The sequence below is a fragment of the Coregonus clupeaformis genome, chromosome 40 (assembly GCF_020615455.1).
Source record: "Coregonus clupeaformis isolate EN_2021a chromosome 40, ASM2061545v1, whole genome shotgun sequence".
NCBI lineage: Eukaryota > Metazoa > Chordata > Actinopteri > Salmoniformes > Salmonidae > Coregonus > Coregonus clupeaformis.
In genome coordinates, this window is record NC_059231.1 from 8123570 (window position 1) to 8137862 (window position 14293).

Genomic DNA, 14293 nt, shown 5'->3' on the forward strand with positions numbered 1-14293 from the left:
TTTATCAACGCAACGTTTGTTTCAAGTTTGTATCGTTGAACAACATGGGGTCATATTGTTATTACCATTCTAAACACGTTTAGCACTTTCAGTGAGTCTATTGCAGTCATCCAGACGTATTTTATTGGAAATGGCAAAGGGAATACACACACAGGGTTAAAACTATGTGAATAGTTATTATTTAAGTAATTTATGTTTTCACTAATTGGGGAAAAATCTCAGTGTCCTATTGAATAAATAAAAACTTATCCAAAGACTTCCTTCTCAACCAAGTCAACAAACTCACTTCTGAAGTCTATGTGTGGTAAAGGTGATGGCGACATGCCATATCACTAGTACTAAAGTTCAACATCAGCTGCACGCACCACGGAATATGAGGAGTTGGAGTGAGTTTTCTCCAGAACAATAATGGCCACATACTCTCGGCTCCCGGGATCCGTTGCTTTGATAACTCTTCAGAATCCACCTGTCAATGCGCTCAGGTGAGTTAAAAATAACTTGGTACGGTCAGGATAATATTGCGCGCAGTAGAAAGTTGGACAAACGTGTATGTTCCTGTCGATTAGTAGGTTTAAGTGTTACAAAGGTGACAACAAAGGAAGTTGTTTATCTTTTGCACCTGTCATGTCCTTGTTAAAAATACTTGTCTTTAGGCTTTAAGATTATAATATTATTATTAAAGTGTGCCTAATATGAAATGCTTAATCATGTAATTTGAACTCCTGTAGTGTTGTAACATATACTGTAACTTCACATGATTCTGCACCTGTCTGTCTGTGAGAGTTTTGAAACTGTATATTGCCATATTGATGTGATTCTGTGTCCCCAGTGCAGCGGTGCGACAGGGCATAGTAGACACGGTGCAGAGGGCCCTGAAGGACCCAAAGGTGACATCTGTAGTGATCTGTGGACAGAATGGGAGGTTCTGTGGAGGTAAGAATGGTCTTATAGATTGTACAGGATACTGCAGTGTTTGAAATGGGACCCTATTCCCTATATAGTGCACTGCTTATTCCCTATATAGTGCACTGCTTTTGACCAGAGCCCATATCAAAAGTAGTGCACTATATGAGGAAATAGGGTGCCATTTTTGACGCAACGTAGGTCTGTCTATACTAGAGGTCTGGATCTGTTTGTCTGCGTCCCAATCGTATTCCCTATATACAGTAGTGCACTACCCTTCTGGTCAAAAGTAGTGCACTATATGAGGAAATAGGGTGCCATTTGAGACGCAAACTTTGTCTCCCAGCAGCACTGATACAGAGATTTGTCTATTTCTCAGTTTCAAATATGTTTTATTATGAAGCATATTCATTCAGGTATACAACTGTACAATGCGATCAGAGGTTTGTCTGTTTCTACCAGGGGCGGACATCAGGGAGTTTGCGGGGCCGATGTTGGGGCCCCCCCTTGTGCCCATGATCCATGCTATAGAGGCTGTGGACAAGCCTGTGGTGGCAGCTATCGAGGGGGTAGCACTGGGAGGAGGACTGGAGTTAGCACTGGGCTGCCACTATCGCATTGCACACTCCAAGGTTAGTTACATGAGTCTCTATCTCAGGGGTCAACGTTCAAATGACTGGCTGACTTGACAGAGTGATCATACGTCCAGCTGACTGACTGATCATACAGTACCAGTCAAAGTTTTTGACACACCTACTCATTCAAGGGTTTTTCTTTATTTTTTACTATTTTCTACACTGTAGAATAATAGTGAAGACATCAAAATTATGAAATAACACATATGGAATGATGTAGTAACCAAAAAAGTGTTAAACAAATCAAAACATATTTTATATTTGAGATTCTTCAAAGTAGCGACCCTTTGCCTTGATGACAGCTTTGGCTGTGTGCTCGATTTTATACACCTGTCAGCAACGGTTGCGGCCGAATAGCCGAATCCACTAATTTGAAGGGGTGTCCACATACCTTTGGCCATGTAGTTTATGTAGGTTTTATTTCTATTTTAATTATATTGTTTGATTTTATTATCTTTGCCGTACAATGTCTTTGGGTTTCTTTGAAAGGTGTTTTAAATCCTATGTATTATTATTAAATGTGATGACTGATGACTGATGACTGATGACTGATGACTGTTTTCAGGCTCTTCTAGGACTTCCAGAGGTGACCCTTGGTCTGCTGCCAGCTGCAGGAGGGACACAACGTCTGCCCAGACTCACAGGGTTAACAGCTGCCCTCGACCTCATCACCACAGGTAAGACCCAGACTCATAGGGTTAACAGCTGCCCTCGACCTCATCACCACAGGTAAGACCCAGACTCATAGGGTTAACAGCTGCCCTCGACCTCATCACTACAGGTAAGACCCAGACTCATAGGGTTAACAGCTGCCCTCGACCTCATCACCACAGGTAAGACCCAGACTCATAGGGTTAACAGCTGCCCTCGACCTCATCACTACAGGTAAGACCCAGACTCATAGGGTTAACAGCTGCCCTCGACCTCATCACCACAGGTAAGACCCAGACTCATAGGGTTAACAGCTGCCCTCGACCTCATCACTACAGGTAAGACCCAGACTCATAGGGTTAACAGCTGCCCTCGACCTCATCACCACAGGTAAGACCCAGACTCATAGGGTTAACAGCTGCCCTCGACCTCATCACTACAGGTAAGACCCAGACTCATAGGGTTAACAGCTGCCCTCGACCTCATCACCACAGGTAAGACCCAGACTCATAGGGTTAACAGCTGCCCTCGACCTCATCACCACAGGTAACTCACACAGGAAATGTATTTTAATCTCATGTCTTTGCACATTCAATGTACAGATGCATAATGGGTGCAGTTTGTATTCGTAATATATAATTAGCATTGTTTTACATAAAATGCTTACAGTATTTATTACTTAAAAGGGTGCTGCCTAGGGGTGTAACGATCCATCTACTACATCGATGTATCGATTTATATTCATATGATCCAACTACATCGATCTGTGCTCGGCGAGTTGGCCTTTTGGACAACATATATCGATCTAACATCGTTTTAAAATGTAATAAATCGATTGTATCGATACTAGGAAATAACCCATTGGATTTAAGCATGTCAGACTTTATATGCATGGGTGCGCATAACTTGTACGCAGACACGCAAGCGCGACAAAAATCAGGAATGCGTAATGCCACTTGTGTTACTACGCGCCTTTGCGTACTTGACCGATCTTCTCATCTAACCTTACACATGACATGTTGCTTGTCAACTACTGTCAGGGATGTCCAAAAAGCAACAGACATTAAGCAGCTTCTTTGGCGTTTCGCCACCTACAAAGAAACGTAGGTATCTACAACGGCGTTGTGCCAAAACTCCGGCAACATGCTGCGGTTGGAGACTCCCTTGTGCACATTCTGTGCACCGCACACACACTGGAGAATTGCGCGAAATCAGCTGATCGCAACGTTCCTTACTGTGAGACATTTCATCGCTCTGTGGTCAAGCTGCTGCAGTTTTATTTACAAAAAGGTGGAGCAAAAAAAACTGCTGCACTGAATAAAGCTATGTGAAGAAAATGGGATCTCCTTTGTGGAACTGGGTAAGTTTCATAATACCAGATGGTCTGCATGGAGGCATGAAACACTGTTAAAAATATCAAGACTTATGCCAGCCATTAAAATGCAACTGGTTACCAGGTATTTATTTCAGTCACACTGGTTGAATTTTTGGCTAAAAGGTTACTGAATCGATTTCAAGTCACTGAATCATTTCGGATCGTATCGTTCTAAATTAACCAATATCGTCCTTGAATCGTATCGACAACCACGAATCGTGATACAAATCGAATCGTTGTTAAAACGAATCGTTACACCCCTAGTGCTGCCAGATACTTACTTTGTCCTTATCTCCAGCAGGGGTCAGCATTGTACCAATTGAGCAGTCACCTTTCTATTCCGTGCTGTTAGGCCTGCTTGGCAATGAAAACGTAGTCACTAGAAGTTTTCTTGGTGTCCACATACTTTTGGTAATGTAGTGTACGAACAAATGATCAGAATTGGGTTGTAAACGCAGGGTCTTATTTTACAGCCCAGACCCTAATTCAGTCTTTTAAGGAATTAATCTGGCTTTAGGGTAAGTCCTGCTCATCAAACATCTCATTCCAAAATCATTGGCGCAGTGCATTGGGGCAGGTAGCGTTCTCCAAAGCCAGATTTGTTCGTCGGACTGTCAGATGGTGAAGCCTGCGTGATTCATCACTCCAGAGAATGTGTTTCCACTGCTCCAGAGTTCAATGGTGGCGAGCTTTACACCACTCCAGCTGATGCTTGGCATTGCGCATGATGATCTTAGGCTTGTGTGCGGCTGCTCGGCCATGGAAACCCATTTCATGAAACTCCCGGCGTACAGTTCTTGTGCTGACATTGCTTCCAGAGGCAGTTTGGAACTTGGTAGTGAGTGTTGCAACTGAGGACAGACGATTTTTATGCGCTTTAGCACTTGGCAGTCCCGTTCTATGAGCTTGTGTGGCCTACCACTTCGCGGCTGAGCCGTTGTTGCTCCTAGACGTTTCCACTTCACAATAACAGCACTTACAGTTGACCGGGGCAGCTCTAGCAGGGCAGAAATTTGATGAACTGACTCGTTGTAAAGGTGGCATCCTATGACGCTTCCACATTGAAAGTCACTGAGCTCTTCAGTAAGGCCATTCTACTGCCAATGTTTGTCTAATGTGAAGGGGTGTCCACATACTTTTGTATATACAGTGCATTCTGAAAGTATTCAGACCCCTTGACTTTTTCCACATTTTGTTACGTTACAGCCTTATTCTAAAATGGATTAAATACATTTTTTCCCTCATCAATCTACACACAATACCCCATAATGCCAAAGCAAAAACAGGTTTTTAGAAATGTTTGCAAATGTATTAAAAATAAAAAATACATTATTTACATAAGTATTCAGACCCTTTGCTATGAGACGTGAAATTGAGCTCAGGTGAATCCTGTTTCCATTGATCATCCTTGAGATGTTTCTACAACTTGATTGGAGTCCAGCTGTGTTGAATTCAATTGATTGGACATGATTTGGAAAGGCACACACCTGTCTATATAAGGTCCCACAGTTGACAGTGCATGTCAGAGCAAAAACCAAGCCATGAGGTGGAAGGAATTGTCCGTAGAGCTCTGAGACAGGATTGTGTCGAGGCACAGATCTGGGGAAGGGTACCAAAACATTTATGCAGCATTGAAGGTCCCCAAGAACACAGTAGCCTCCATCATTCTTAAATGGAAGAAGTTTGGAACCACCAAGACTCTTCCTAGAGCTGGCCGCCCGGCCAAACTGAGCAATCGGGGGAGAAGGGCCTTGGTCAGGGAGGTGACCAAGAGCCCGATGGTCACTCTGACAGACCTCCAGAGTTCCTCTGTGGAGATGGGAGAACCTTCCAGAAGGACAACCATCTCTGCAGCACTCCACCAATCAGGCCTTTATGCTAGAGTGGCCAGACGGAAGCCACTCCTCAGTTAAAGGCACATGACAGCCCGCTTGGAGTTTGCCAAAAGGCACCTAAAGGACTCTCAGACCATGAGAAGCAAGATTCTCTGGTCTGATGAAACCAAGATTGAATTCTTTGGACTGAATGCCAAGCATCACATCTGGAGGAAACCTGGCACCATCCCTACAGTGAAGCATGGTGGTGGCAGCGTCATGCTGTGGGGATGTTTTTCGGAAGCAGGGACTGGGAGAATAGTCAGAATCGAGGGAAAGATGAACAGAGCAAAGTACAGAGAGATCCTTGATGAAAACCTTCTCCAGAGCGCTCAGGACCTCAGACTGGGGTGAAGGTTCACCTTCCAGCAGGACAACGACCCTAAGCCCACAGCCAAGACAACACAGCAGTGGCTTTGGGACAAATCTCTGAATGTCCTTGAGTGGCCCAGCCAGAGCCCGGACTTGAACGCAATCGAACATCTCTGGAGAGACCTGAGAATAGCTGTGCAGCGACGCTCCCCATCCAACCTGACAGAGCTTGAGAGGATCTGCAGAGAAGAATGGGAGAAACTCCCCAAATACAGGTGTGCCAAGCTTGTAGCGTCATACCCAAGAAGACTCAAGGCTGTAATCGCTGCCAAAGGTGCTTCAACAAGGTACTGAGTAAAAGGTCTGAATACTTATGTAAATGTGATGTTTCAGTTTTTAATTCTTAATAAATTAGCAAAAATATCTAAAAAACTTTTTTTTGGTTAGTCATTATGGGGTATTGTGTGTAGGTTGAAAAAAATAATTGAAATCCATTTTAGATTAGGGCTGTAACGTAACAACATATGGAAAAAGGGAAGGGGTCTGAATACTTTCTGAATAGTGTATCCGAAAAATATGCAATGTGAAAATATCTAATGTGATTGGACCAAAAATATGAGAATTGGGCTGTCGTAACCCGTCGTATCCTTCCCAGGGCTGCCTGTGTAACCCGTCGTATCCTTCCCAGGGCTGCCTGTGTAACCCGTCGTAACCCGTCGTATCCTTCCCAGGGCTGCCTGTGTAACCCGTCGTAACCCGTCGTATCCTTCCCAGGGCTGCCTGTGTAACCCGTCGTAACCCGTCGTATCCTTCCCAGGTCGCCATATCTCTGCTGCTGAGGCCCTGAAGCTGGGGATCCTAGATCAGGTTACCGATAGCAACGCTGTGGACCTGGCCGTGGACTTCGTCAGGAGCGTTGCAGGTAAGAGTTGATGACATCATGATAGGTGATGGGTTGGGGAATACAAAAAAACTGTAACTGTAGTCTGTTACGTTTCAAGCTAAAATATTGTGATCTGATTACAGATACTTTTGAAAAACTAGATGATTACTTTTAAATTCAGAAAGGATGTGTGCGAAAAAAAAATACATTTATGACACCTTTCCGTTTTCTATTAGTGACCTTTCACAGCTAAAACCATGACGGAAAATAGATCAATGTTTTGGTGTGTTATTTAGAAGGTTGAAAAGGGAAGACACAGTTAGAATATGAATCATCATGGCCCTACAGTACACTCTGACATTAGTACTGGGGTTCCGTCCCAAATGGCACCCTATTCCCTATATAGTGCACTACTTTAGACCAGAGAATGGCACCCTATTCCCTATATAGTGCACTACTTTAGACCAGAGAATGGCACCCTATTCCCTATATAGTGCACTACTTTAGACCAGAGCCCTATCAACAGTAGTGCACTACTTTAGACCAGAACCCTATGTGCCCAGTACTGGGTTTCTTGTTGCAGGTCATTCTGAGGAGGGGAAATATGTACATATGATCAAAGGTTACAACTCAGCCCTGCATTCATAATACACACACACATAACACACTCATAATACACACACACACACACACACACACACAACTCAGGTCTATATACAGTTGAAGTCGGAAGTTTACATACACCTTAGCCAAATACATTTAAACTCAGTTTTTCAGTTTTCCTGACATTTAATCCTAGTAAAAATTCCCTGTCTTAGGTCAGTTAGGATCACCATTTTATTTTAAGAATGTGAAATGTCAGAATAATAGTAGAGAGAATGATTTATTTCAGCTTTTATTTATTTCATCACATTCCCAGTGGGTCAGAAGTTTACATACACTCAATTAGTATTTGGTAGCATTGCCTTTAAATTGTTTAACTTGGGTCAAACGTTTCGGGTAGCCTTCCAGAAGCTTCCCACAATAAGTTGGGTGAATTTTGGCCCATTCCTCCTGACAGAGCTGGTGTAACTGAGTCAGGTTTGTAGTCCTCCTTGCTCGCACACGCTTTTTCAGTTCTGCCCACAAATTGTCTATAGGATTGAGGTCAGGGCTTTGTGATGGCCACTCCAATACCTTGACTTTGTTGTCCTTAAGTCATTTTGCCACAACTTTGGAAGTATGCTTGGGGTCATTGTCCATTTGGAAGACCCATTTGCGACCAAGCTTTAACTTCCTGACTGATGTCTTGAGATGTTGCTTCAATATATCCACATAATTTTCCTTCCTCATGATACCATCTATTTTGTGAAGTGCACCAGTCCCTCCTGCAGCAAAGCACCCCCACAGCATGATGCTGCCACCCCTGTTCTTCACGGTTGGGATGGTGTTCTTCGGCTTGCAAGCCACCCTCTTTTCCTTCAAACATAACGATGGTAATTATGGCCAAACAGTTCTATTTTTTGTTTAATCAGACCAGAGGACATTTCTCCAAAAAGTAAGATCGTTGTCCCCATGTGCAGTTGCAAACCGTAGTCTGGCTTTTCTATGGTGGTTTCGGAGCAGTGGCTTCTTCCTTGCTGAGCGGCCTTGCAGGTTATGTCGATATAGGACTTGTTTTACTGTGGATATAGATACTTTTGTACCTGTTTCAGATCCTCAAAAAGTTATACAGCTGCACCATCGAGAGCATCCTGACCGGTTTCATCACCGCCTGGTATGGCAACTGCTGGGCGACCATAAGGCGCTAGAAAGGGTAGTGCGTACGGCCCAGTACATCACTGGGGCTTCCTGCCATCCAGGACCTCTATACCAGGCGGTGTCAGAGGAAGGCCCTAAAAATGGTCAAAGTTCTCTCTGCTACTGCACGGCAAGCGGTACCGGAGCGCCAAGTCTAGGTCCAAAAGGCTCCTGAACAGCTTCTACCCCCAAGCCATAAGACTGCTGAACAATTAATCAAATGGCCACCCGGACTATTTACATTTAGTAAATATTTTCTTAACTCTATTTCTTGAACTGCATTGTTGGTTAAGGGCTTGTAAGTAAGCATTTCACAGTAAGGTCAACATCTGTTGTATTCAGGGCATGTGACAAATATAATCTGATTTAATTAGATTTTGTTACCACGTTCAAAGTCACTTAAATCTTTTGTCTTGCCCATTCACCCTCTGAATGGCGCACATACACAATCCATGTCTCAATTGCCTCAAGGCTTAAAAATCCTTCTTTAACCTGTCTCCTCCCCTTCATCTACACTGATTGAAGTGGATTTTATTCGTCACGTTTGGTAAACAACAGGTATAGACTAACCGTGAAACTTACGGGTCCTTTTCCAACAATGCAGAGTTAAATATAAAAATATAAAAAACTAAAATAGAAATAGTGACACAAGGAATAAAAAAACACAGTGGATAACAAATAACATTAAGTACAAATAAAGTGGTTATATACAGGAAGTACCAGGTAATAACATGGCTGTATACAGGAAGTACCAGGTAATAACATGGCTATATACAGGGAGTACCAGGTAATAACATGGCTGTATACAGGAAGTACCAGGTAATAACGTGGCTATATACAGGAAGTACCAGGTAATAACGTGGCTATATACAGGAAGTACCAGGTAATAACATGGCTATATACAGGGAGTACCAGGTAATAACGTGGCTATATACAGGAAGTACCAGGTAATAACATGGCTGTATACAGGAAGTACCAGGTAATAACATGGCTGTATACAGGAAGTACCAGGTAATAACGTGGCTATATACAGGAAGTACCAGGTAATAACATGGCTATATACAGGAAGTACCAGGTAATAGCATGTCTATATACAGGAAGTACCAGGTAATAACATGGCTATATACAGGGAGTACCAGGTAATAACGTGGCTATATACAGAGTCGATGTGCAGGCTATATGGGGTACCAGGTAATAACATGGCTATATGGGGTACCAGGTAATAACATGGCTATATGGGGTACCAGGTAATAACATGGCTATATGGGGTACCAGGTAATAACATGGCTATATGGGGTACCAGGTAATAACATGGCTATATGGGGTACCAGGTAATAACATGGCTATATGGGGTACCAGGTAATAACATGGCTATATGGGGTACCAGGTAATAACATGGCTATATGGGGTACCAGGTAGGTAGGGGTAAAGTGACTAGACAACAGGATAGATAATAGACAGTAGCAGCAGTATACTGTAGGTAGGGGTAAAGTGACTAGACAACAGGATAGATAATAGACAGTAGCAGCAGTATACTGTAAGTAGGGGTAAAGTGACTAGACAACAGGATAGATAATAGACAGTAGCAGCAGCATACTGTAGGTAGGGGTAAAGTGACTAGACAACAGGATAGATAATAGACAGTAGCAGCAGTATACTGTAGGTAGGGGTAAAGTGACTAAGCAACAGGATAGATAATAGACAGTAGCAGCAGTATACTGTAGGTAGGGGTAAAGTGACTAGACAACAGGATAGATAATAGACAGTAGCAGCAGTATACTGTAGGTAGGGGTAAAGTGACTAGGCAACAGGATAGATAATAGACAGTAGCAGCAGTATACTGTAGGTAGGGGGTAAAGTGACTAGACAACAGGATAGATAATAGACAGTAGCAGCAGTATACTGTAGGTAGGGGTAAAGTGACTAGACAACAGGATAGATAATAGACAGTAGCAGCAGTATACTGTAGGTAGGGGGTAAAGTGACTAGACAACAGGATAGATAATAGACAGTAGCAGCAGTATACTGTAGGTAGGGGGTAAAGTGACTAGACAACAGGATAGATAATAGACAGTAGCAGCAGTATACTGTAGGTAGGGGTAAAGTGACTAGACAACAGGATAGATAATAGACAGTAGCAGCAGTATACTGTAGGTAGGGGTAAAGTGACTAGACAACAGGATAGATAATAGACAGTAGCAGCAGTATACTGTAGGTAGGGGTAAAGGGACTAGGCAACAGGATAGATAATAGACAGTAGCAGCAGTATACTGTAGGTAGGGGTAAAGGGACTAGGCAACAGGATAGATAATAGACAGTAGCAGCAGTATACTGTAGGTAGGGGGTAAAGTGACTAGACAACAGGATAGATAATAGACAGTAGCAGCAGTATACTGTAGGTAGGGGTAAAGGGACTAGGCAACAGGATAGATAATAGACAGTAGCAGCAGTATACTGTAGGTAGGGGTAAAGTGACTAGACAACAGGATAGATAATAGACGGTAGCAGCAGTATACTGTAGGTAGGGGTAAAGTGACTAGACAACAGGATAGATAATAGACAGTAGCAGCAGTATACTGTAGGTAGGGGTAAAGTGACTAGACAACAGGATAGATAATAGACAGTAGCAGCAGTATACTGTAGGTAGGGGTAAAGTGACTAGACAACAGGATAGATAATAGACAGTAGCAGCAGTATACTGTAGGTAGGGGTAAAGGGACTAGGCAACAGGATAGATAATAGACAGTAGCAGCAGTATACTGTAGGTAGGGGGTAAAGTGACTAGACAACAGGATAGATAATAGACAGTAGCAGCAGTATACTGTAGGTAGGGGTAAAGGGACTAGGCAACAGGATAGATAATAGACAGTAGCAGCAGTATACTGTAGGTAGGGGTAAAGTGACTAGACAACAGGATAGATAATAGACGGTAGCAGCAGTATACTGTAGGTAGGGGTAAAGTGACTAGACAACAGGATAGATAATAGACAGTAGCAGCAGTATACTGTAGGTAGGGGTAAAGGGACTAGACAACAGGATAGATAATAGACGGTAGCAGCAGTATACTGTAGGTAGGGGTAAAGTGACTAGGCAACAGGATAGATAATAGACAGTAGCAGCAGCGTGTGGTGAGTGTGTAAGTGTGTGTGTGTGTGTGTGTGTGTGTGTGTTGGGGTGTCAGTGTAAGTATGTGTGAGTGTGTGGGTAGAGTCCAGTGTTTGTGCATAGAGTCAGTACAAGAGAGTTAGTCCAACGGGTCAATGCAGGTAGTCTGGGGTAGCCATTTGATTAGTTATTTAGCAGTCTTATGGCTTGGGGGTAGAAGCTGTTCAGGGTCGTGTTGGTTCCAGACCACCCTCTGTAGTGTCTTGAGGTCATAGGTAACAGAGCTTTAACACCTGTGACTAGACTGAATGATACTTTAACACCTGTGACTAGACTGAATGATACTTTAACACCTGTGACTAGACTGAATGATACTTTAACACCTGTGACTAGACTGAATTATGCTTTTAAACACAAACCACCCGCTAGTTAGTGTGGTTTCCATGGCCACAGTGCAGGAGTGTCCTGTGGGACAATGTGTCATCAGTATTATTGCCTTCTGGGAGCACCGAACAAAGTGCTTTCTGTCAAAGTGGCTTTAATTTCCTGCCAGTGAACAGGATGGAAGAGGCTGATGGGGGAAATACAGTGGGGGAAAAAAGTATTTAGTGAGCCACCAATTGTGCAAGTTCTCCCACTTAAAAAGATGAGAGAGGCCTGTAATTTTCATCATAGGTACACGTCAACTATGACAGACAAATTGAGAAGAAATAAATCCAGAAAATCACATTGTAGGATTTTTAATGAATTTATTTGCAAATTATGGTGGAAAATAAGTATTTGGTCAACTACAAACAAGCAAGATTTCTGGCTCTCACAGACCTGTAACTTCTTCTAAGAGGCTCCTCTGTCCTCCACTCGTTACCTGTATTAATGGCACCTGTTTGAACTTGTTATCAGTATAAAAGACACCTGTCCACAACCTCAAACAGTCACACTCCAAACACCACTATGGCCAAAACCAAAGAGCTGTCAAAGGACACCAGAAACAAAATTGTAGACCTGCACCAGGCTGGGAAGACTGAATCTGCAATAGGTAAGCAGCTTGGTTTGAAGAAATCAACTGTGGGAGCAATTATTAGGAAATGGAAGACATACAAGACCACTGATAATCTCCCTCGATCTGGGGCTCCACGCAAGATCTCACCCCGTGGGGTCAAAATGATCACAAGAATGGTGAGCAAAAATCCCAGAACCACATGGGGGACCTAGTGAATGACCTGCAGAGAGCTGGGACCAAAGTAACAAAGCCTACCATCAGTAACACACTACGCCGCCAGGGACTCAAATCCTGCAGTGCCAGACGTGTCCCCCTGCTTAAGCCAGTACATGTCCAGGCCCGTCTGAAGTTTGCTAGAGTACATTTGGATGATCCAGAAGAGGATTGGGAGAATGTCATATTGAAAATGTCATATTGAAAAAAAATCATATGGTCAGATGAAACCAAAATATAACTTTTTGGTAAAAACTCAACTCGTCGTGTTTGGAGGACAAAGAATGCTGAGTTGCATCCAAAGAACACCATACCTACTGTGAAGCATGGGGGGTGGAAACATCATGCTTTGGGGCTGTTTTTCTGCAAAGGGACCAGGACGACTGATCCGTGTAAAGGAAAGAATGAATGGGGCCATGTATCGTGAGATTTTGAGTGAAAACCTCCTTCCATCAGCAAGGGCATTGAAGATGAAACGTGGCTGGGTCTTTCAGCATGACAATGATCCCAAAAACACCGCCCGGGCAACGAAGGAGTGGCTTCGTAAGAAGCATTTCAAGGTCCTGGAGTGGCCTAGCCAGTCTCCAGATCTCAACCCCATAGAAAATCTTTGGAGGGAGTTGAAAGTCCGTGTTGCTCAGCGACAGCCCCAAAACATCACTGCTCTAGAGGAGATCTGCATGGAGGAATGGGCCAAAATACCAGCAACAGTGTGTGAAAACCTGCGAAGACTTACAGAAAACGTTTGGCCTGTGTCATTGCCAACAAAGGGTATATAACAAAGTATTGAGAAACTTTTGTTATTGACCAAATACTTGTTTTCCACCATAATTTGCAAATAAATTCATAAAAAATCCTACAATGTGATTTTCTGGATTTTTTTCCCTCATTTTGTCTGTCATAGTTGACGTGTACCTATGATGAAATTTACAGTCCTCTCTCATCTTTTTAAGTGGGAGAACATGCACAATTGGTGGCTGACTAAATACTTTTTTTCCCCACTGTAACTGTCTACATGACAACAGCGGTTGGGTTTCTGGGAGGAAAGTTCTACTGGTAGGAAGTGTTCTACTGGGAGGAAGTGTTCTACTGGTAGGAAGTGTTCTACTGGGAGGAAGTGTTCTACTGGGAGAAAGTGTTTAGAATAGGAGAGAGACGTGTTTCAGGTGATTCTCTAAGTTCATTAGTGGTAGTAGTCTGGACAGGACAGAGACATCTGTGGGTGGATACACACCTCATGCTGAGCCTGCTCTGGGTGGATACACACCTCATGCTGAGCCTGCTCTGGGTGGATACACACCTCATGCTGAGCCTGCTCTGGGTGGATACACACCTCATGCTGAGCCTGCTCTGGGTGGATACACACCTCATGCTGAGCCTGCTCTGGGTGGGACAAATTCATCCATCAGCATCATTAGTGTGTATGTAGGGAGGGCTGGGAGGGGTCAGTGTGTATGTAGGGGAGGGCTGGGAGGGGGTCAGTGTGTATTTAGGGATGGGCTGGGAGGGGGTCAGTGTGTATGTAGGGAGGGCTGGGAGGGGGTCAGTGTGTATGTAGGGAGG

General features: G+C 43.5%; 1 protein-coding gene across 2 annotated transcripts in view; it reads left to right on the top strand.

Moving 5' to 3' along the window:
* Positions 1 to 13: 13 nt before the first annotated feature.
* The window catches only part of ehhadh (enoyl-CoA, hydratase/3-hydroxyacyl CoA dehydrogenase), a 29435-nt gene continuing 15155 nt past the window's right edge, over positions 14 to 14293 (top strand). The window contains exons 1-6 of one of the 2 annotated variants that reach the window (XM_041868568.2): positions 14 to 482; positions 830 to 933; positions 1366 to 1535; positions 2104 to 2168; positions 2585 to 2631; positions 6568 to 6672. In XM_041868568.2, coding sequence (XP_041724502.2) covers positions 409 to 482; positions 830 to 933; positions 1366 to 1535; positions 2104 to 2168; positions 2585 to 2631; positions 6568 to 6672 — 565 coding nt within the window. In that variant the 5' untranslated portion in view covers positions 14 to 408. Of the gene's footprint in view, positions 483 to 829; positions 934 to 1365; positions 1536 to 2103; positions 2216 to 2584; positions 2632 to 6567; positions 6673 to 14293 lie in introns of both variants that reach the window. The other variant, XM_041868567.2, reaches the window with a different exon arrangement.